The sequence below is a fragment of the Muscardinus avellanarius genome (genome assembly GCF_963383645.1).
Source record: "Muscardinus avellanarius genome assembly, chromosome: 2".
In the NCBI taxonomy this organism is placed as follows: Eukaryota; Metazoa; Chordata; class Mammalia; order Rodentia; family Gliridae; genus Muscardinus; species Muscardinus avellanarius.
In genome coordinates this window covers 192,256-214,711 of record NC_137787.1, presented here as the reverse complement: position 1 = coordinate 214,711, position 22,456 = coordinate 192,256, and the positions used below count along the sequence as shown (strand labels likewise).

At 60.2% G+C, this 22,456-nt stretch overlaps 3 protein-coding genes across 3 annotated transcripts; 2 read left to right on the top strand and 1 right to left on the bottom strand.

The window, feature by feature from the left end:
• Nucleotides 1-555: 555 nt before the first annotated feature.
• On the top strand, nt 556-2,990 carry NEU4 (neuraminidase 4; the record flags this gene model as incomplete). The annotated part of the gene is made up of 3 exons (XM_080688933.1): nt 556-756; nt 890-1,145; nt 2,014-2,990. 3 exons carry the CDS (start codon nt 556-558, stop codon nt 2,988-2,990), a joined length of 1,434 nt encoding a protein of 477 aa, XP_080545059.1.
• A 5,932-nt stretch (nt 2,991-8,922) lies between these two features.
• On the bottom strand, nt 8,923-14,248 carry PDCD1 (programmed cell death 1; the record flags this gene model as incomplete). The annotated part of the gene is made up of 5 exons (XM_080720050.1): nt 8,923-9,153; nt 9,510-9,577; nt 10,202-10,363; nt 10,603-10,962; nt 14,173-14,248. The coding sequence occupies 5 exons, from the start codon at nt 14,246-14,248 to the stop codon at nt 8,923-8,925; spliced, it is 897 nt and encodes a 298-aa protein (XP_080576176.1).
• A 4,488-nt stretch (nt 14,249-18,736) lies between these two features.
• On the top strand, nt 18,737-22,140 carry RTP5 (receptor transporter protein 5 (putative); the record flags this gene model as incomplete). Its single annotated transcript, XM_080720049.1, has 2 exons — nt 18,737-18,894; nt 20,619-22,140. The coding sequence occupies 2 exons, from the start codon at nt 18,737-18,739 to the stop codon at nt 22,138-22,140; spliced, it is 1,680 nt and encodes a 559-aa protein (XP_080576175.1).
• Nucleotides 22,141-22,456: the final 316 nt, after the last annotated feature.

The window sequence follows — 22,456 nt, the reverse complement described above, 5'->3', positions numbered from 1 at the left end:
AGCTCCCCTCGCACATGGACGCCAGCTCCTGGGGAGGAGATACTCCCAGGATGGGTGGGAGGGTAGGGTTGATGGGGGCTCAGCTGGAGTCAGGGGACTCTCCTCCATGCTGCTCTGGTGACCGCCATCCCAGAGCTGCTTCCCAAGTCCAGCCCTCCTGGCCTGGGCCCTCTGCAGGGCAGGGTAGGGGCCAGGATGCTCTCGGGTGGGCTGCATGTGGGCACCCTACGTGTGAGGGTGGCTCCCCTGGGCCCTGCGGTTTAGGCCCCTCCTCCATGAAGACCTCTGGGGCTCCCCTCTGGGTAAGTCTCCACATGCTCGTCCCTGAGCGTCTGTCTGTCCTGTCTTTGCTGGTGCTGGGCCTGACTTGTGGACACCAAGCCCTTCTTCGTCCAAAGGGTTGGGCCCTGACTGTCCACTTGGCCAGGCTCCTGCTGGGTGAGCTCTGCCATGGCCGTGTGCTGGGCTCAGGGGCTGGCAGCGTCTGGGGCACAGGAGGGCCTCGTGTTGGTGGGGCTGTGCGTGCTTGCTGAGTGCCCCTTCTCACCACAGATCATGGGGCCCCCGCGCATCCCTGGGCGCACCGTGCTCTTCCAGCGGGAGCGGACCGGCCTGACCTACCGTGTGCCTGCGCTGCTCTCGGTGCCCCCTGGGCCCACGCTTCTGGCCTTTGCGGAGCAGCGGCTCAGCCCCGATGACTCCCATGCACACCGCCTGGTGCTGAGGAGGGGCACGCTGGCAGGGGGCTCTGTGAGGGTGAGTGGCCGGAGGCCGAGGGGCAGTGGGCCGAGGGCGGCTGTCTGGGGGGAAACTGAGGCCCAGCTCCCGAGTGCCCTCAGGACTGGGCCCAGGCCCAGACGTGCTGGCCAGCGGCACTTTTCTCTGGCAGTGGGGCGCCCTGCGTGTGCTGGGGACCGCTGCCCTGGAGGAGCATCGCTCCATGAACCCCTGCCCCGTGCTGGATGCCGGCTCTGGCACCATCTTCCTCTTCTTCATTGCTGTGCTGGGCCACACACCTGAGGCCGTGCAGATTGCCACGGGCAGGAACGCAGCTCGCCTCTGCTGTGTGACCAGCCGGGACGCGGGCCTCACCTGGGGCAGTGCACGGGACCTCACAGCGGAGGCCATTGGGGACCTGGTGCAGGGTAGGCAGGGGACAGGGCTGGGGTGGGGCCACAGTCCCCTGGGGCCCTCCTGTCTGTACCCCAGGCTTCTGTCCAAAGGCTCCCATGTCTGTCCTCAGGACTGCCTGGCATCCCTGAGACCCTCGCTCCCACCCCTCGCCTGGTTGGTGGGCAGCCGCCCCACTGACCCCAGGGCTCTGTCCCCCCCGCCCCCCCCCCCGGGTCTGAACTGGACTGGCTGCTGGGGACTTGACCGTGAGGTCTCTCTCCGAACCTGCTCACCTCCTCCTGTCCCTCCTGCCTTCTCCTCGCCCAGCCCAGGTGGCCCAGCCTGGGGCCTTGGGACCCAGGCCTTCCTTCCACACTGCTGCCCTCCCCACTCCAGAAGCTGACCACCTGTTACTCTCTGTTGCCACCCTGACCCCTGCCCGTGGGCACTAGCCCCATGGGCTATGGGCCTTGGCACACCAGTGCCAGACTGAAGGAATGCAGACAGAACAGGGCAACCCCAAACCCTAGGTCTCACACCCCTCCTGCCCTCCCTCTGTTGTGCCCCCTGATCAGATGAAGGGTATGCTTGTGTGCAGGTGGGCCCTGGGCAGGGGCTGGATTGTGGCTCAGTGGTGAGCACTTGCCTAGCATGCGCGAGGCCCTGGGTTCTGTCCCCAGCACCAGAAAAGCACCATGTGGTTCCTAGGGTCCTCTGACAGCCCTGAGGAGCCGGGGTAGATGAGCAGCGCTGGGGGCCATGCGTGGACACTAGCTCATGAGCTGCCCTGACCCTTACCCTAAGCACTGGCAGGCTTCCTCCTTGGTCCTCCCTGGAACTGCCCATACTTGTCCCCTCAAGGACCCAGCACTTACTTATCTCAGACCTTCCTCTCTGCAGGCTGGGCCACCTTCGCCGTGGGCCCAGGCCACGGGGTCCAGCTGCACTCTGGCCGCCTGCTGGTGCCCGCTTACACCTACCGAGTGGACCGCCGGGAGTGCTTTGGCAAGATCTGCTGGACCAGCCCTCACTCTTTTGCCTTCTACAGTGATGACCACGGCCACACCTGGCACTGTGGGGGACTTGTGCCCAACCTGCGCTCTGGAGAGTGCCAGCTAGCTGCAGTGGGTGGGGGATTCCTCTACTGCAATGCCCGGAGCCCCCTGGGCAGCCGCGTACAGGCGCTCAGCACTGACGAGGGCACCTCCTTCCGGCCTGGAGAGCTCGTGCCCACGCTGGCTGAGACCTCCCGGGGCTGCCAGGGAAGCATTGTGGGCTTCTCAGCCCCACACCCCAGCAGGTGCTGGGGTGAGGGACACTCACTGGGCATCAGGAACCCCCCTTGCCCTCCACACCTCTATCCTGGCATACAGGAACCCTGTGCAAATGGCGCTGGTACTTGTGGTAGCTGGGTGCCCAGATGCTCCCTCTGCCAGCCACAGCCCTGGGGGGATGGCCCAGGGCAGCCTGGAGCAGGGCCTGGGCTTGCAGGAAACAGGGAGGGCTGGGGGCTCCCCATGTCCTCTGCTGCCCTGCCTCAGAGCCCCACGTGGCTGCTGTATTCCCACCCCGCAGGGCGCAGGGCCCGACTGCACATGGGCATCTACCTGAGCCGGTCCCCCCTGGACCCCCTGAGTTGGACAGAGCCCTGGGTGATCTATGAGGGCCCCAGTGGCTACTCCGACCTGACATGCCTGGGGCCCGTGCCTGGGACAGCCCTGGCCTTCGCCTGTCTGTTTGAGAGTGGTGTCAGGGCCTCCTATGAGGACATCTCCTTCTGCATGTTCTCCTTGACTGAGGTCCTGGAGAACGTGCCCGCAGGCCCCGAGGTGCCCAGAACAGGTGGCAAGGCTTGGGGGTGCTGCCGGCCCTCCTGATGGCCCCCTTGCCGGGCACTGGGAAGGAGGGTGGAATACAGGCAGGTGGTGAGTGGGAGGCCAGTGACCCTAGCTGGAGCTTGGTGCCCAGCCTCTCCCTAGGGTCCTGGAGAGTGGAGGCTGAGTCCATGGAGGGCCCGGGGGGGTACAGATGAGCTGTTGTTTTTCAAGGCTGCAGATGCCCATGGTGCAGGTGGGGAGGTTTGGATGCAGGCAGATTGGGGCAGGCTTCTTTCCAGGACTGACCGAGTGGCCACCACGGCTCAGGGCTAGGCAGAAGGACCTCAGAGAGCCCAGGGTACAGTGTGTCTACAGAGGCTTCCTTTTTTTTTTTTTTTGTGGTACTGTGGATGGAACCCAGGGGCATTCTACCTCCAAGCCACATCTCCTACCCTATTATTTTTTGGTGGTACTGGGGTTCCTGGAAGCCCTTCTACCTCTGGGCTACACGCCCAGACCTATTTTTATTTTTGGAAACAGGGTCTCTTAAGCCAGGGCGGCTGGCTTCGAACCTGCGCAATCCTCCTGTCTCTGCCTCCCAAGCGCGGGGATTACAAGCGTGCACCACCACGCCCGGCTCCCCTACCCTATTTTTTATTCTTTATTTTGAAACATGATCTCACTGAGTTGCAAAGGGCCTCACTAAGTAGCTGAGGCTGTCCTCAAACTGCGATCCTTTTGTCTCAGCCTCCCAACTGCTGGGATCATAAGTGTGCGCCACCACACCCAGCTACAGCGGCCTCCTTTAATTCTGGGTGGCTGGTGTGCGTGAAAGATGAAGGGTGGCCGGGCGTGGTGGCGCTCGCTTGTAATCCCCGCGCTTGGGAGGCAGACACAGGAGGATCATGCAGGTTTGAAGCCAGCCATGCGCGCTGGCTTAGGAGACCCTGTTTCCAAATAAAAATGTAAAAATAGGTCTGGGAGTATAGCCCATGGGTAGAAGGGTTTCCAGGAACCCCAGTACCACCAAAAAAACAAAACAAAACAACAAACCATGAGCCACGGCGGGCAGATGGAGGCAGCTGTCTTCAGAAGTTTCAAAGGATTGAAAATCACTGAGCAACTGAGCTGGGAATAAAAATAAGAGATAATTAAACATCTTCTTATGTTTTTATGTAACAGGGTTCAAAGAAGACACTGTAGTGGAAATCAGGAAAGATTTGGAAATTAGTTATGCAAATACCATATAAAATTTGTGGGACGAAGCTAAAACCAGGCATTTAATTTCTTAGAAACCAAAATGATTTTCGCGTGCGACACAGTATTGCGCTCCCTGGTGTTTACTTGAAGAAGTAGGTCCACACAGAAGCCTGAATGCAATGTTCACAGCAGCTCCCTTCACTCCTGAAGACACATGGACGCGACCAGGACATCCTTCAGGAGCGGAGGGAGATGTGCACGCTGTGTTCCTTCAGGCAGCAGACTAGCTTAGTGTTAGTTCTCTTGGTGGGGCATCGTCGTGCTTGGGGAGGGAGCTGGGGTAGCTCAGTAAAGAGGAGTCAGCTGTCAAGCCACAAAAGACGAGGAAATTCAAATGCTCATTGCTAAGCGGAAGAGGGTCGTGGAGAGGCTGCCCACTGTCTGCTTCCCTCCTTGGCCTCATTTCTCCTCTCCATCAGTGAGGGATGCTACATACCACACACCGCAGATGGCCCGCGCCAGTCTCTCAGGACCAAGCCGGTGGCCACAGCCCATGTCCCCGCTCCCTGCTCAGAAGCGGAGGATTCCATCAAGTAACACTGAAGCTCTGCCCCATTCCTCTGCCACCTGCCGCTGAGTCAGAGCCCTTTGGGGACGGGATGGTCTCACAGCACTTGTCTTTTGCGGCTGTCTTGTTTCACTGAGCCTGAGGTCCTCAGGTTTCAGCACCCCCCTCCCCGAGGCTGATGTCCAATGTTCACGGGTAGAACTGTAGATGGAGACTTGGGCTTCCCCGCCCCTTGTCTGTCGTGAACCGTGCAGCTGTGAACGTGAGTGGGCAGATGCTTTTCCTTTCATGGCTGAAAAGTGTTCCATGGGCATACTTTATTTTTGGAATTAGGTAGAGATTAACAGCACAGGAATCGGAAGCAGCCAGGGTGTGTGGCTGGGGTGGGCGGGTGATGGTGCACCCAGGCTGAAGGCAGTGGTCCTCGAACCTCTTGCCTGTCCACTCACCCGGGCAGCGGTTCTCCCAGCCAACCTTTGGGCCAGACCTGGAGAAGATGGACAACCCTTCCACTCCTGTGAGCCAGGCAGCCTGCGGGGCAGAGGATGCAGGGAAGTGTGGAATCCTCCCCAGAGGGGAGCAATCCTACTGTAGCCTCTGCCCAGCAACTGGGATGGACCTGGGAGGCTGCACAGCCTCTATAGCCCCCTAGGACGCTCCACATTCAGACCTCTCCAAAGACTCAGGCTCCCCCCCTGGAGCCAGGAGGGGCTCACCCACAGCGGACCCTGAGAGCTACGAGTCCCTTCAGATGACCATGGGCTGGACCTGCGCCTTCCTCGCTGAGCTTGGGCTTTGTCCCAGGACCCAGGGTCCTCACACAGAGGCGTCCAGCTCCCGCCCACCTCTGCACCCGGGAGAGGGCTGCCCCGGAGGGGGCTGGGGGCGTGTCCCGGCCGAGGGCGGGGCCTGGAACTGGAGCTCAGGACTTGAGCCGCCCCAGGGGCCGGGGCTGGGGTTGGGCTGCCGTTCTGCGTGGAAGCCCCTTCGCGGGGTTAGTTCTGGCTTGCTCCCAGAACCTCAGGCTCCTCCCCAGCGTGGGAGGGCGTGGGGCGCCGTCCCCGGCAGCGCCGTGACACGCTCCTGGGGCAGAGCGGCGAGGACGGAAAAAGTGAGTGTGCAGCTGAGCCGAGCCGCCTTACGGGAAGGCAGACGGCGAGGCGGATGCAGGGTGCTGCTCTCGGTTCTTATCTAGCGGGCTGGTGCCCTGGCCAGGCTGGCGCCGCGGGCAAACCAAACCCCAGCCGGCTGGAGGCTCAGGGCGACCGCTTCCTTCCCTCCGCCCTTGGCCTTTTAAAAAAAACAAAAACAAAAAGCAATTTTAACTCACGTTCTGTGTGTGTGTGTGTGTGTGTGTGTGTGTGTGTGTGTGTGTGTGTGAGAGAGAACTTTTTTGGTGGTATTGGGAATTGAACCCAGGGCATTCTACTTCTAAACTACACTCAAACCTATTTTATTTTTTATTTGAAACAGAGTCTAAGTGCTGAGGGCTTCGTCAATTAGATCTTAATATTGGCATTTTTCCATTTGACACCACCCTGCCTGTCTCTTGCCTGTGGGGTGGAGCCCCCACTGTTTCTCCCTCTCTCTGCCGAGTGGGGCTCCCCAGCCCCCGGCCCTTGGGCCAGCTCAGCCCCCACCGCCGGTCCTGGGTGATTGCGAATCCAGCACAGCAAATGCGGGGTGCTCTGTCACGGGTTACTGGTTCCCTGAAGCTGTTTCTGCAGTGGGTGATGGGCAGCCCCTCTTGCACGGCAGATCCACCCCACATTCAGGGACACGGTGTGCACACATGTGTGCATGCAGACATACTTTGATGAGCTGCTGGTCCCATCTGCTCACTTTCCTTTGTACTACATAGACTTTTAGATCTTTGTGTAATTTATACAGAGAGCTTCGTGTGACAGTGCAAACATTTTCCCAGTTTCCTTTTTTTTTTTTGCTTTTACCATGCAACAGGTTTTTTTTTTTTTTTTTGGTGGTACTGGGGTTCCTGGAAGCCCTTCTACCTCCAGGCTACACTCCGAGACCTATTTTACACTTTTTAAATTTGGAAACAGTGTCTCCTAAGCCAGTGAGTGTGGCTGGCTTGGAACCTGCGCGATCCTCCTGTCTCTGCCTCCCAAGCGCGGGGATGACGAGCACGCCCACTGCGCCCGGCCACACCATGCAACAGCTTTTGCTTTCCAGCTTGGGGAATAGAATGCAACCCTCACTTTAACCCTCCTTGTGCAGTGAGGCTTTGACCCACACCCACACCGTGAAGGGCTGCGCCCACACTTCTGTGTGCTAACCCTTTTCACACCTCTGATCGGAAGTGTGGAAGCAGGCCCCCACGAAGGGAGCCTGAGCACTGTACCAAGCGCCGTGGTGGCCCAGCACCCTCTAAGGAAGTCCGCCTTTGCGCCGGTGTCTCCTGTGCTGAGATCCTGCACTGGAGCCTGTCTCGGGCCTGCGACTGGTCTCCTGCTTCTTTACTCTCAAGGTTTTCTTGATCACGTGCATGTTTCTTTGTCCATAGGTACTTTATAGCTCTATAATATTGGGGTTTTATTGGGATGAGGCTGAATTTGTAGATTAAGTAGGAAGAAATGCCAAGTGGGTGACACTAAGTCTCCGACCGGAACCTGCGTGTCTTGGGGCAGGCCCGGGTGCGTGCAGCGGCTCCTTGGCTACATCCTCAGCTGCAGCTCATCTGGGCTGCTGCGGATGGGACGCTCCATCCATAAGCCTGGCCGCGGCTGCCTCCGTCTGGAGGAGGCTTGCTCTGGGTGTCCTGCTGCTCCTCATCTGCTCCCTCTGCCACCCCTTCCTGCTGGGCGTCTCCAGAGTCACAGGCTGACGTGCTATCCTGGATGTGACCCACCCGGCCTTACACAGGATGGGCCAGGGAGTGGCCAGGCAGCTGTAGCACCCAGGTTCTCGGGCCAGGCCAGCTCCCACTAGGAGGACCTGGGGAGGGGTCTCTGCCTGCAGAGCCAGGAAGACTGGGCAGGGGAATCGGCCTGCGCTGGTGTTAGCAGCCTAGGCTTGGAGCAAGTGTGTCTTTTCCTTGGGCTGCGTCTCTCCACAGCAGCCCCCACCTTGAGCATGGGGGTGGGACCCAAAGAAGTTACATCCCCACTACAGCGGCCTGGTCCCTCACTCAGCCTGGTGCAGCCCGCTGTCCCACCAGTGGGGTACATGGAGCCTGGGTGAGTAGACATAGCTGCCCAGGGGTGCCCTGTGCCAGCTGAGGGGCCTGGGGCCCAGGGGCTGTGGACCAGGGAAGGGCAGTGCCGTCTGCTGTTGGCTCTTAAGACTGGGGGCTGTGTGTGCAGAAGGCTGGTGTGTTCCTGGGACAGTGACGAACATCCTGGGCCAGGCCTTGTCTACCTCCAACCTCAGTGTGGCTGGCAGCCCTGTCCAGCACAGCTGGCCACTCACCCACCCACCACCACAGCCCCAGCAGCAAGACAGGACACCCTAGCTTCCCCCGTTATTTAATCGTAATACACAGAACCAAAGCGAAGGGCGCTTGAGCCTGACCACAGAGATGCCCCTGCCAGCCTGGGCCCCTGCTGCACTGCCCTGGAGGATGTAGGTGGCGTGGACACCTGTCTGAGGGGACACCTTACAGCACTGCCCACCTGGGGTGGGCCCTGACCAGGACCCCTTCAATAAACACTGCAAATGGGGGCTGAGGAGACCTTGTCCTAGGAGAAAACCAAGGGGCCCTGGGTGCCTCGCTGCTCAGAAGGCCATAGCTGGGAGGCCCCTACCCCACTGCTGACAACTGCCCTCCAGGTGGGAGTGGGAGGGGCTGCCAGCTCAGCTCCTGGGGACAGTGGGCAGTTCAGGTGCATCCTCAGAGGCAGGTGAGCCTCAGTTTCCCCACTGCAGAAAGGGTCTGTCTGAAGGGCTTCCTGGGCAGGTGTGAGCTGGCAGTGCTCTGCAGGGGTTGCCTGGTAGGTGTCCCGTGGGGGCCCCAGCCGCATGGCCTTCCTGCCCCTCCAGGATTGCTGAGGTGCTGTGCTGTCCTGGGCCTCACCGATGCCTCCAGACCTCGTCCAGCTGTGCAGACGTTAGAAGAGCCGGGCCTGGAGCCATGCCGGGGACAGCTGCTGCTCCCTGCTTGGGTGGGGCTGGCATCCCCTGCTCTGGACAACTGGGCCCCCAGGAGGCCCTCGCTGCTCTGTACCTGGCAAGACCCTCCTGAAGGATGCCAGTAGCAAAGGAAGTCTATCAAAACGGCCAAGAGCAGTGTCCATCCTCATGCCTCAGAGGCTGGGGACTCCGTGGGCTGTCGGCCGAGCCCCTGCGGCCTGGGGATGAGGAGTCCAGGCCACCAGCGAAGACGATGGTGGCATACTCGGTATGTATACAGGGGCCAGAGGGCTCTGGAGTCTTCTCTCGCACCTGGAAGTCCAGCTCCCCGTAGTCCACGGTGAAGACAGGCGTGGCCAAGGTGTCCTTCTTCATGGAGAGAAGGGAGGAGTCAGTCCTGGACCCTGCCTATAGCCTGCCCCAGGAGCTGCCCTGCTGGGCTTTCTTAGACAGGAGCACTACCCCTGCAGCCCTCCTCTCCACCGTCGCCCCGCATCTCAGATTTAGGATTCCCAAATGTGACTTTCTTAGCTCTTCTCTGTCCAGCATAGGATAAGCAAAGGCTGTACCCATGCCAGGACCACACAGGCAAGCCTGTGGCTAGGGCGCAGGATGGTGAGGCTCTGGAGACCCGGATAGAAATGCTGTCCGGGGTGGACTTGGGTCCCAGAGCCTGGCCCAGCCCTGGAGCAGAGTGATGGACCTTGGGGAGGGCCTGAACTCACCAGTGGCTGCTGTTTGCTTCTGGTCCCTCCAGCCTCTGCAGAGAAATACTCTTGAATCAAGGGCTGTCCTCCCAGGAGAGGGGACACAGCCCTGCCCGGGGGTCTTCATCAGCCTGTTCTCAGGTCCTGAGGAGGTGGGCCCTGGGAGAGGACCTGCTCACCCACCCCTGTGTGGTGACCACAGGCCCTTCAGGGCTGGGGATTGTATGGGGTGTGATGACTATAGGGTTTCATGGGGTCAGGGTATATGGTGGCCACAGGCCTTCGTGGGGTCAGGGTGTATGGTGATCACAGGCCTTCATGGGGTCAGGGTGTGTGGTGACCACAGGCCCTCCAGGGATAGGTAATGTATAGGGTGTGGTGACCACAGCCTTCATGGGGTCAGGGTGTGTGGTGACCACAGGCCCTCCAGGGCTAGGGAGTATATGGGGTGTGGTGACCACAGGCCTTCATGGGGTCAGGGTGTGTAGTAACCACAGGTCTTCACGGGGTTAAGGTGTATGGTGGCCACAGGCCTTCATGGGGTCAGAGTGTGTGGTGACCACAGGCCCTCCTGGGCCAGGGCATGCATGTGAGGCTAGGTGGTGAGGCCCCACAGAGTGGGTGAAGCACTGGCTCCTGGGCTGTGGGCAGGCCTGGGTTCTGTCCCTGGCAGGTCAGTGGCAGGGATGTGTGGGCTGTGGCCAGCTTACCTAGCCTGGCTCTGGAGCAGATTGTGGCCAGCACCCAGGCCAGCAGCAGCAGCACTGGGACGCTCACCAGGACGCTCGTGACACCAACAACCAGGCCTTGGAACTGGCTTGGCGGCCTGGGCGGGGCGCTGGGGTGTGCTGTGGGAGATTCCAGGACCTTCTCTGGAGGGCCACAAAGAACGAGGTCAGGGGCACCACAGTGGGCTCCCCCATCCCTTTGGGGCACCCACCCTTCCTGCCCCACAGCCTGGCTGGGGGGCCATCGCCCTGACCTATGTCTAGGAAGAGCTTCAGACCATGGTTCTTGGGGGTCCCTGCTTCCCAGCCCTCCCCTCAGGCTCTCGCCTCCCTGAGACAGGTGGGCCGGGGCCGGGCTGCCCACCCAGGCCCCCAGGACCTGCCTGTGACCCTGAGCTCTGCACTCAGGCTCTCCTGGATCTGGGTGTTGGGGGGCAGAAAGATGACCCCACAGAGGTAGATGCCGCTGTCGTTGCGCCGTGTGGGGACGATACTCATGCGGAAGTCAAGCCCACTGGGCAGCTGAGTGACGCGGAAGCGGGGATCCGGGCCCGGCTCGCTGCGGCCCTTCTGGAAAGCGGCTAGCTTGTGGTTCTGCTTGCCGGGGCTCAGGCGATACCAGTTCAGCACCAAGTCCTTAGACCATCTGGAGAGGCTGCAGGTGAAGGTGGCGTGTGCCCCCTCGGGCACTGTCAGCTGGGCAGGGGAGAAGTGGAGGGGGCTCCAGCGCCGGTCGGGGGGCTCTGAGTCAGACAGAGAGCAGGTGACTGAGGAAGGCCCCATGGCCAGCATGGCCCTCCCCTGCCTGCTTCCAGGGCAGGAGGGACTCTGGCAAGCCCAGCCCAGGCTGGACTCCCCTGCCAGGAGGCGACTAAGCCATTTGTGGACTGTGGATTCGTGGGGCCCGGGGGCTGCTCAAGCTCATTCCCTGTGATGGTCTTTTCTTTTCTTTTTTTTTTGAACTGGGGATTTCTTTTGTGTGTGTGGTACTAGGGATTGAATCCAGGGGCATTCTACCTCCAAGTGACCCTATTTTTTTAAATTTTGAAATAGAGTCTCACTAAGTTGCAGAAGGCCTAAGTAGCTGAGGCTGGCCACGAACCTGTGATCCTCCTGTCTCAGTCTCCCAAGTGCTGGGATTATAAGCATGTGCCACCACCCCCATCTTTGTTGGGTCTTATCATGCCATGTCTCAAGACAGGCCGCCTCTTCCAGGAAGCCTGCCCTCCTCCTCAGCTGGCAGTGACCCGCCAAGAAGGAACATTCAGAAAGTCGGGTTGGAGGTATTTCCACAGCATGCTAGAGTTTTCCCCAGGTCCACGTGGGGCATTGCTGGGGAGCCGCCATGCCTGGGGGCACAGTCTGCCTGGGCTCAGAGGTGATGGCACATGACCCATCTCACAGCGGCCAGCTTACAACATATCCAGGCAGGACCTGCCTGGTGAATTGTCAGGATCCTGCACCCACAGCCCCTGCTCCCCATGATGGAAGGAGACCTTCACCCAGACCCTGAGGAATACAGCCAGTAAGTCAGGGACGGGCTGGTGGAGGATCCCGAGTGCATGGTGTCTAGCAGAAGCCCCTTTCCCCTCATCTCCCACTTGTCCCAGTCCTGCCAGGGTTATGGGGGAACAGGCCAGAATGTTAGGAGCCCCTCCCCTGTGTTGCCAGCCCTGAGGGGTGTTGTGTGCCGAAGTGTTCCCAGGGGCCTGGCTGGGTCCAAGGAGTGGAGTGTTCCCCCACCCCGGTGGCTAAGGCTCGAGTGGTTCAGAATATTGCAGAAATGGGCATGGTGATGGAAAACCGTGGGTGCACTGTGACCCCAAGCTCACTACTAAAGACCTCACCTGCAGCACTTTAGAACCCGGTCTTACTAGCAGCTGTTTACGATGAAGTCAGATTGGTATTGGGTGGGCCGCATCTGACAGGGCTGGTGTCCTCGTAAAGAGGGGAGCTGTGGACACAGGCATCCCACGTGAGGGCAGGTGGACACAGCTCAGAACCCAGGAGCTGGAGGGGCCTAGGCACACCAACCAAGAGGGAGCCAACCCCTGCGACATCGGCGGGATGCCGCGTTCCTGATGAAGGCAAATGTGTCACCACGACAGACGAGTCACAGGCCAAGGAAGGCCACTGCCAGGCTTCAGCTGTTCTGTATGGTATTTTTCAAAATTGCAGGATGAAAAAACACGTCTGACCTGAAGAAACATGTCACTGGACTCCCAGTGTAGGTCAGCGGGAGAGCACTTGCTGGGCGTGTGTAAGGCCCTGGGCTCCCTTTTCAGCACCACTAAAGACAAAGCGAAGCTCAGAACAACCCCAAACACGAATGTGTCATGGGCTGGGCTTTTCATAAATGGTCTGATTAATTATCTCGATCTTAACAGCAGCCGTTGCTACACTCCAACAGAAGCAAGAAAACAGCAAAGAGGCGACCTGTTGGGTAAAAACCACAACGCTCACAACACAGCTCTGGCTCAAGCCCTGATGGTCCCTTCAGAGCCTGAGTCTGACCCTCACTCACTAGGACGGGGCCAGGAAACTTTTGGGTTTGAGATACTCACCAAACACAAGTAAAATACAGACAAAAAGAGAATGGTTAGCCAAGTGTGGTGGCTACGCCTATCATCCCAGTATTTGGGAGGCTGAGACAGGAGGATCGCAGGTTCAAAGCCAGCCTCAGCAACTTAGTGAGACCTTCTGCAACTGACCAAAGTACACAGTAAACCCAGAAGGGAAAAAGATGTGCCATGGACACCCAGGGTGGTCGGGTCTGGACAGGAAAAGCAGGACACTGCCTTGAGGAAGTGCTCCGTACTGAGAGCCGCAGGTGGGGAAACCGAGCAACCACCATGAGACTCTCCTGGGCACACTTCCATGCTGCCAAGCTTGGAGACGGGCCTTGTCTGGCAGGCCGCCAGGGTAACTCATGGCTCCCTTACGCCTCAGTTCCCCTCCTGATGGGCATGGCCTCCATAGTTGTTCCTGGGCTTCCCAGGGAGCACCTTTTGGCCACAGGCCCTGACTGTCTCCAGGTCTGTTTCCTCCACCCCTGAGAGCGTCTCACTGGCCTTCTCAGAAAGGCCAGCACTGAGGGGGGCAGGCTCCGTGAGGACGCCCTAGTCGGGCACTAAGCAGCCCTCGCCAAGGTGGTGCCCCAGTCGCCAGCAACCGAGAGGAGATTTCAGGTGTCAGGGCCCGCCGCCTGATCTGAGACCCTCCTGCGGCTGTCAAGCCCTGGCACCCTGCCTGGCTCAGAGGAATGGTCTTGGCGTGGGGCTGGGAGTCACCTTCCGCAGACGGATCCCCGTGCAGGCTGGCTGAGCCAGAGCACAGGGTCAAGAGCATGAACCACGCTGCAGGAGAGGGCACTGGAAGCCAGGCAGAGCCTTCTCCCCATGGTGGAGAATGAGTGTGGACTCCTGGAAGGTGGTCCGCACAGGTGCCAGGGACCAGGCTGTCAGCACCATCTTGGCTGGCCCTGGAGTCCACCTACCCAGATACGGCGGTGAGGCTGCAGCCTGGGCCGAGGGGGCTGAGGACTGTGAGCTGCTCATCGGACTCTGATGCAGGGAGGCACCCAGGCTTCCCACCTGTGACCGGCTCCCTGGGGCTGCTCCTGTGCACAGGAGAGGGATGCTGGAGCCTGGCAGAACTGCCCTGTGGGCCTCAGAGTCCAAGGCCTGGAGCCCCGCCAGAGGGACCATCACTCTTCTGAGGAGGTGCTGGCCTTGCCTAGCTGGACGCCAGTCCTGCCTGCCCGCCCGCCCAAGAGCAAGAGGGCAGGCCTGCAGCATGGACGGCATCTCACCTTGCAGAGCCGCACAAGGCACGGAAGGCGGTGCTGGCACTAGAGGCTGGCCACCGGGGTGCCCCCACCAACAGGGCCAAGGGTGGGCGGGCCCCCATTCCCAGCCCCTCACCTGATGTGGCAGCCCAGCAGTTCGACCTACCTAGGAGCCATCCTGGCCTCCAGCCCAGCTGCAGCACGACCCAGGCCAGCGGCCAGGGCACCCGCGGGACCCGCATGCCCCTCGCCTGGCTGCCAGCCTCCTCCCGCTCCTCCGACAGAGATGGCAGAAAGGAAGCGTCCAGGTCGGGTGGAGGGAGGCCCGCCCCGCCCCGCCCTCTCTTCCTCCTCCTCCACGTGGGCGGGCGGTGGGCGGGGAGGGCCAGGGAGCGGCCGGGACTCCGCGCCCCCTGCCCTGCGCCGGCCGAGGTTCTCTGGGCGTGGGTCGCGGCCGGCTCCCCTGCGGCCCGGAGCCAGGCCAGCCCGCCCGCCCCGGTGTGAAGTGGTTCTCCCTGCCTTCGAGCTCTGCGCTAAGCGCCTCTTCGCGACGAGTGGAAAACAGGAAAAAAGAAACTGCTGATATTAGCGATGAGAGCGTGGGTCTCAGCAACCCGAAATAACCAGCGGGGCGCGAAGGCAGCGTCCCGCGGTGGAAAAAGAGCGTCAGGGCGCGGGCGGCGGGGCACCGCTGATCTGGGAGGCTGACCTGGGAGGCAGCGGGGGACGCGGGGACTCGGGCAGGTACTGCCTCTGGGCCCTGTCCCTCTGTGGCAAAGGAGACTTCATAGAAGCTGAGGCCCCAAGCCCTGCAGGACAGAGCTGCTCCTGAAGCCCAGGACGCCTCCTGGCCGGGAGACACCACCCCCCCTCGGGGATCTCCTCACCACCCCACCGTGCACGTGTGGGTCCTCTCTCCACTCGAGGGGGAGGCCCATTGCTTGGCCCTCTTCTCTCACCCCGCTTTCTGGCCCCCTTTCCCCACTCCTACAAAAGGTCCCTGGGCAGAGAGGCCTGGAATGGGGTGGCCCAGCTTGGCCTCCCTCTGCCACCCCCACTGGAGCCCCGAAGGGGTCTGGATGCTGACCTTAGAGGGCCAGGGGTAGAGGAAGTGAGTGGACACTGGGCCTGGGGCAGCGGGGTCCGGGGCTAGGCTTGGAGAAGACGCTCCAAGTACACTCCTGACCGCTTACCAACACCGTCCCCAGCACACAACCTTCCACAGCCTCCCCAGGCACAGGCTCTACTGGCCACCCCTGCAGCTGCCCTCCTCCTGTTACAGGAGGCCGACCCTCAGGAGGGAGGCTCAGCCCATTCCTTCTGGGCTCACCTTCCTTCCTGGGCCAGCTCCTCCAGGCCAGGGGCAGAATGCTCGGGTACTGTCCCTGGGGCTCAGCCAGTGGGGCCAGGATGGTAAACAGGCAGGCCGTGTGCTGTGGCCAGGTGTTCCACTGAGGTGACTGTGGATTTGCTCCAAGAGCCGCCCTGCGCCATTCTCCTGGACACTGCAAAGCTACAGCACAACCAGGGAAGGACTTGGATGGGCTGTGCACACCTCAGTGCAGCCGTGCGTGTGTGTGCGTGTGTGCCGGGCTGCACAGCTGCCAGGGAGCCTCCTGTGTCCTCACAGGGCTGCTGCAGAACAGGCTAGCCTGGGCCTCCTTGCCCCCGCCCCACTGTCTGCTCTGTCCACAATGGTGAGTGCTATGAGCTTACGGACGCAGTGGCGAGAATGACGGCTCACAATGTCTCTCACAAGCACTCGGTTTATTTTACGACGCTCAGAACACTCCCATCCTTCCCTAACTGGCCACTGGCCAGAGAGCATTGGTGACCTGAGGCAATGCGGGTCTCCACGGTAACCTGGGTTCAGGACCGCTGTCACGGCCATCGTCATGCAGATGCTCCATGTCCGGGGAGGCAGATGGGGATGAGCCCGACTGTCATCTAGAGAAATCTTCCAGCAGCTACCAGGGGAATGTCTCCTTCTGGCCGGGCTAACTTTCAGCCTCGTAGATCACGAGTCAGAGCCGCCGATCTAGCCATTTGCTAGGTCTGATATACTCTATATTAAGGTCACTGATTACATAGGCGCATTTGCTCGGCCGTCGTCTTGTTTTCCCAGCTGTTTCATCTTATGGACGTATGTCCGGGATGTGTGTCTGTGTCTTCGTCCTTATCTTGTCTTCCAGTTGCCTCATCCTACAGATGTGTGCCAGGGAGTGTGTCCATTCATTTGTCGTGGGCATGTCAGTTACATCCTCCTTCTGCCTCATCTTCTTTGCATATCTGGCCAGTCCACCTGTCCCTATGCTATACCTGTATCCTGACATATATTTCATACACTCGCAATATTTTTACATATATTTTGTATGCTCACAACGGGCAGGTGCCCTGGAGTTGGCTCCCACACCACGCCCTCCCAGCGTCCCTCCTGTGTCTGTTTCAGCTCTCTGGGCCTTTTGGTGCTGAGCCACCCCTCCCCCACTGGAGAGCACTGGGCGAATTTCAGTCTTGGTGCTTGTGACTAGAGCTGCCCAGGACCCTGTGTGCTGGTGTGAGCGTGAGCTTGTTCCCACCTCTGGGGGTGGGTGCCGGGTCTCAGGTGGTGCTGTGTCCTCCATTTCTGCTTGGTCAGCTTGGGCCAACTGGACGGCAAAGGAAGTCACTGGGTGGGGGCCTCCTGTGGCCAGCTCTTAGGAAGCTTTCTCTGGGGGCCTCCTGTCCTTCAAGTCTGAGAAGGGGAGCACTAGTTTCCAAGTTTATGACGCCACGAGCCAACAGAGATGGAAAGTGGGGGTGAGGGGATCCCCCACTCTCAGGAGGCAGCGGGAAGTTCCGTCCAAGTGGGGACAGGGAGAGGGAAGTGCACGGTCATCTTGAAACTGCTTCTGCGGGTGTAGCACCAGCACCCAGACCCAGGGCCCAGGAGAGGGGCCGGCAGGCCCAGCCCAGGCAACGGCCTGATTCACAGCCATTTCTGAGGTTGGAACAGGAAATGGTTAATCATGTTTGCAAATAAAAACTTCTTGTTCTATCCTGTTTTTGAAACATTTCGCAGAAGTTGAAGGAAGACCGTTTAATTTATCTACCCAATTAAGAACTGAATTTTTAAAATGGAATGGAGCATTTCCACACTTTCTCACTCATGGGCTGTTCCTTCTGACAGGTAACTCTGCCTCCACCCAGCAGCCTCTAAACTGCCTAGAATTGGTTTAATGTGCATTTATACTTTAAGTTTCCAAATGTGTGTGTTTAAGTGTATTTGTGCAGATGTGTACATGTACCTACACCTGAATGCACACATATGGGTATGTGGCAGGCGTTTGTGTTGTGTGGGAGCTCCAGGCCCCTGTTCCCCCAGGCCAGGGGGCTGTTCCCTCCTGGGAGAGAGTCTGCAGTCACTGGGGCCTGACCATCCCACTGCCCCGTGATGCTGCCACCTGACAGCTCTGTCAGCGCGAGTGTCCTGCCTCCAATGCCAGGGAGCCAGAGGTGCCCAGTCTCTTCACCCCAGAAAGGGTTTTCCGGCCTTGGGCCTGTCTGGCCGCTTGCCAGCAGCTATGAAAGGGCACACCCTGAGTGTGCTCGCACCAGCTCCCTGTGCTCCGCGGACTCTCAGCCAGCACTCAGGAGCCAAATCAGAGGGCTCCTGGGACTTCCACAGAAGGCAAGGACACCCTCCATGTGCCCTGGCCCTAGTGCCTGCCTCAGTGAAGGTCGCCCGAGGCACTCTCCGTTCTGAGTGGTCACTGACTTGAGGATGGGTTCATCTTCCAACCCTGCCTGTCCGGAGCTGCCTGACTTGGCCTGGCCCTTTCCACTCTGCTCCAGAGGTGGGCCTTGCTTTTCTCAGCTTTTCCCGCTTTTCCTGTTACGCACAGCGGCATGATTGAATCCAACAACCCAGAAACCTGGGCAGGAGAGAGAAGCCAGACGTAGGCACAGAATGTACTGCAAGGTGGAATCCTGCTTCTAGAGAGCACAGAAGCAGCGGCCCTGAGCCAGGTGCTTTGGGAAACATTTTACTCGGTAGAGCCACAGAGCAGAGCTGGCGGCCGTGGGCTGGGCTGGTGGGACCTCTGGGTAGCGGTTGGGGCAGAAACTGGGAAGGAGCAGCAGAGCTGTGGGGGCTGATGGGATTCTGCGTCTTCTGGTACTTTGTAATCACGGTGGAGCTGCACACTTATGTTTCAGGCATTTTTATGTAAGTGCATTTGCTACCTTAAAATGTTTACAGGGTGGGGCAAGTCTGATACCTGTTCCACAGTGCTTTTGCAGCTGTGTTAGAGCGGCAAGGACTCAGCACCCTGCTGTCCAAGGACAGGTAGGCTGAAGGGCTCACACACGGAGTAAGCTGCAAAACGCCAGGCCTCTACTCGGAGCGGGAACGCTGCCCAGGATGTACCCTGCAGTAAGAAGTGCAGGCCGCAGAACGGTGTCTGGCAGGCTTTCCTTCTTGTGGAAGGGAGCATGCATGTCTATATGACTCACCAGCGTGGGCGCACGCTGCGTGGCCTGCTGACGGGAGAGCTGGATGGAGGGTCACGGCAGTTTTATCCTGTTGTGTTTTTCCTCTCTGCTTCTCCTTTCTCTGAGATGAACCCAGTTGCCATGGAGACCGTGCTGTTGTCAAGGCAGCCGATTGGCCAGTGTTCGGGATGCGGGATGCTTGCTTAGGGCCAGAGCGGGCGCAGTCGTCAGCAGGCACTGCGGAGGCCAGCGGCAGCATGGACCAGGCTGGAGTGAACGTGTGGGTCGACACTTTTGCCAAGCTCATGGGTGAGAAGAAGCCCCAGGACATCTGGGTTCTGCACCCCCAGGACAGCCTGGTTGCTGGGCACCTGGATGGCGGCGGTTTCCAGTACCAGCTGAAGGGGCTTTCGAGGTGCGGTTGAGGGCTGGGAGGCCTCCTGGGGTCCTGGAGTGGGAGGGATGAAGCTGTCTCACCACCAGCTCAGGGTTGGGTCAGCTGCTGAGGTCAGGCCGCCCGTGGCCCAGGAGTGAGTGCTGTTGGAGTGGAAACTGGGGCTTCTTTCCAGCCTGGTCTTGTCCTCCAACAGGTGGGTAGGGCCAGGTGCTCTGTTCCTTCTGGGAGATAAGGCCAGAGATCCTGTTTTGCTCACTCTGGCTCCTCTGGCTAGCACGGTCCTTGGACGTGCGACTCATCTGTTTCCAGACATGGCCATGACATCAAGGCCACGGGTGCTGAAAGGTGGGGGTTGGGAAGTGCAGGGCCCTGGCTTCAGACAGGCCCCAGGGACCAGTCAGATGTGCAGTCCTGCATCAGACGAAAGCCGAGGGGTTCATGGAGCAGGGTGCTCAGCCTGAGAAGTAGAGAGCTGTCTCCAGCTTGGGCTGCTGAGTGGGCCAGGGCCAGGGGGTAGCTGAGGTCAGCACTGTCACAGATAGCCCCCATCAGCACAACAGAGACGGGCCACAGCTCCTCTGGCTTCCGCACTGTGAGGCAGCCCAGCTGCACAGGTGCCAGCTGGGGGCTCACTCTGCAGGCATACTGGTCAGAGAGGGGTTGTTCCGTCCCTTGACATGGACACCACAGCCTCCAGCATCCGACACCTCTGGGGCAGGTGTGTGCCATTTCTGGGCCTTTTCCTGTGTGGGAAGTAGGAACTCTCAGCAGGGCCTGGAAGCAGCTGGGAGCTCATCACTACCCCCAGAGCCAACATGGAGGGACAGCCTCACCTGCTGCGGCCGCCAGTGCCTCAGAGGCGGGGCCCGAGCATACTGTCAGGCCACTCAGACTGTCTGAGCACTGATTTAGTAAACTTAAATAGTTACAAGTCTGCCTGCTCCGTGGGCTCGTATGGCTGGCGGCCCCCTAGGTGCCAGTGGAGAACAACCTCACCATCCAGAACTTTCCAGGGGAGAACACTGGAGCGTAGCCTCCCTCAAGCCGTTTCTACACAGCAGAGCATATGCCACAGCGTGGCTACTCGCTTGTCCGGGCACCTGCAGGTCTTGGAAGAGGGAGCCCAGCGTGGCCAGTAGCTGCTCAGGAGCCGGCCCCTGACCTCGGCTCATCCTCACCAGGGGCCTGAGCTCACGTCTCCTCTCAGTCGAGGAGACAGGCAGCCGGTGTCTCGCTCATGCCGACACATACTGTTGAAGTCGTGCGGATTCTCCCATGGTGGCTGCTCTGACATGACCCCTTCCAGCCCACCCCCACTCCCATCACCCACAGTGCACAGCAGGATCCCTCGGGTGAGAACGAGGATATCTGATGGGGCAGGCGGCAAGGCTCGTTTTCCCAGCACCCACTTGCTGGCCAGTGGTCCTTGCCCTCCTGCCTGCCTGTTGGCTAAGGAGTGAGCTTGGCACCATGCAGATGCCAGGTGTCTTGTCAGCTTCTAGATTCTTGCCTGTGCGCAGATGGGGGAGTGGGGCGCAGGGCTCTGGGACTTATGGTCGGGCAGGAGCAGTGCGGGCCTCAGCGCCGCTCTGGCTGGCTGGTGTCTGAGGCCTGAAGTTTGAGGTTGCAGTGTGGATGGGGGCCCGGGGTGGCGAGGCATCAGGTAGGCAGGGAGGCAGCCCCAGCAGAACACGGGGGCCAGCGTGGTGTGACCCCACCCCTCCCTGTCCTTCTTTCCACAGGCTCCAGTGTCGCTGCTGCCCGTGGACCTGGGACTCGGCTCACGTACACATTCTCTTCCACCTGTGTTGGAGGGGGGCCGGCAGCCAGGGCCTGGTGAGGATGCGCGTGTGGGGCCAGCGGTGCCAGCAGTGCCCCCCGGACGCCCTCAGAGAGTGCCAGGTGAGCCCGGCCAACGTCCGCATCTTCCTCAGCAAGCTGGTCCTGCACATCCTGTGGAAGTGCTACGGGGACGGCTGTGGGCCGGCGCAGTGTCCTGAGGTTAGCTTTGGGGGCTCCTGCGAGGCCTGTGAGCTAGGGGTCTGCTTCCTTCAGAAGGCGCCTGACCCTGCTCGGGGGCCTGCGGGGAGGAGCACCAACACTGTGAGAGGCAGGAATACCAGGCATGGTGCCAACGGCCAGCAGCTGCTTGCCCCTGGCAGTGGCCCCATGGCCAGGTACACTGGGGCCCAGGACCCCAAACCTCTCACCATTCCCCTGCTGGTGATCGACTTCATTGAGGCCCCACCTGCAGGAAGCACGGACTTTCTTAGCGAGGGTGACTGCACAGTCACCATCCCTTTCTCCCTGGTGAACCTCCCGGAGGGCCATGGCCATGCTGCCCCTGGGGAGGGCCCCCTCTCAGCAGCCAGGGGCAGCAGCGGGTCACCCATTATTGGCCAGGGCTCCATCTACCTGTCTGGGAGCTCCGTGGTGGTGTCGGAGGGCAAAGGCATCCCTGTGAATGTTAGAGCTCCCATCTTCCACCGCCAAGGCCTCCTCCCAGGCAGCACCCAGACCTTTCAGCTCAGAGGCTTCCTCTTCCAGGGCCAGGGCCCCCTCCCCAGCCCTGTTGGTGTGGCCCGGGGCCAGGGCCCCATCTACTTCAGCAAAAGCTGTGCTGCTCCCAGAAGCCCCCACACCCCTGTGGCCTATATCATTGGCCTCACAGCTACGGGGGAGGGCACCCTCACCTTCCCCTTATCCCTGGTCAACATCATCAGAGGCAGAGGCAAGGGCCTGGCCACTGCTGGTGACCAGCCCCCCCTGGAGGCCCCCGCTGGTGGCCCCGCTGCCAGAGAGGAGAGCTCTGTCACCTTCCCCTTTGTCTTCACCAATGACACCAGAGACCCGGAGTCTTTTACCGACAGCGCTGAAGGGGAAGAGGACTGCCCAGCTCCGGCCATGACCGGCAGCATCCTGTCACTGGAGGACAAGGCTGCGGGCCCTGTTGCTGTCAGCACAGGCTCCATCACCATCCCCAGCTCAGTCCTCCGCCTCATAGAATGCAAAAGCCCCGGCTACACGGCCAAGAACCCCCAAAGCAACAGCTGTGTCACCTACAGCTACTACAAGAGGAGACGGCCAAGGTCCAGGTTCACCAAGTCCAGCTGTAGGGCCCACCAGGATGAAGAGGCCCTCTGCGGCAGGGCCTCTCGCAGGCCGCGGGCCGAGTCCAGCGAAGACTTCTGGATCTGGGTGTCACTGACCATCTGTTTCTTCTGGCTGCTGTGCATGTACAGACTGAACCTTGGGGGTGTCTAGGGCAAGCCTGGCATCTTCCCCTGGTGTGCACTCTGCCTCCCCCTGGTGTCCACACTGCCTCCCCCTGGTGTCCACTCTGCCTCCCCTGGCCTCCTGGGAGACCTTCTGCCAGCAAGTGCCCACTGTTGTTCTGCCGCCTTCTGTGCCCTGGTCTCTTTCTTGGTGAAAGTACTGCTTTTGTGGCTATCCATTGTGAGTATTCCCTAAGCTGTACAACTGTGTTCTAGGCTATCTTCTGTAACGTTTAAACTCCAGCAAAATAAAGCAAACCAAAGCCTACCACACAGTGCTCCACCTAAGAAGCCCGTGTTGCACC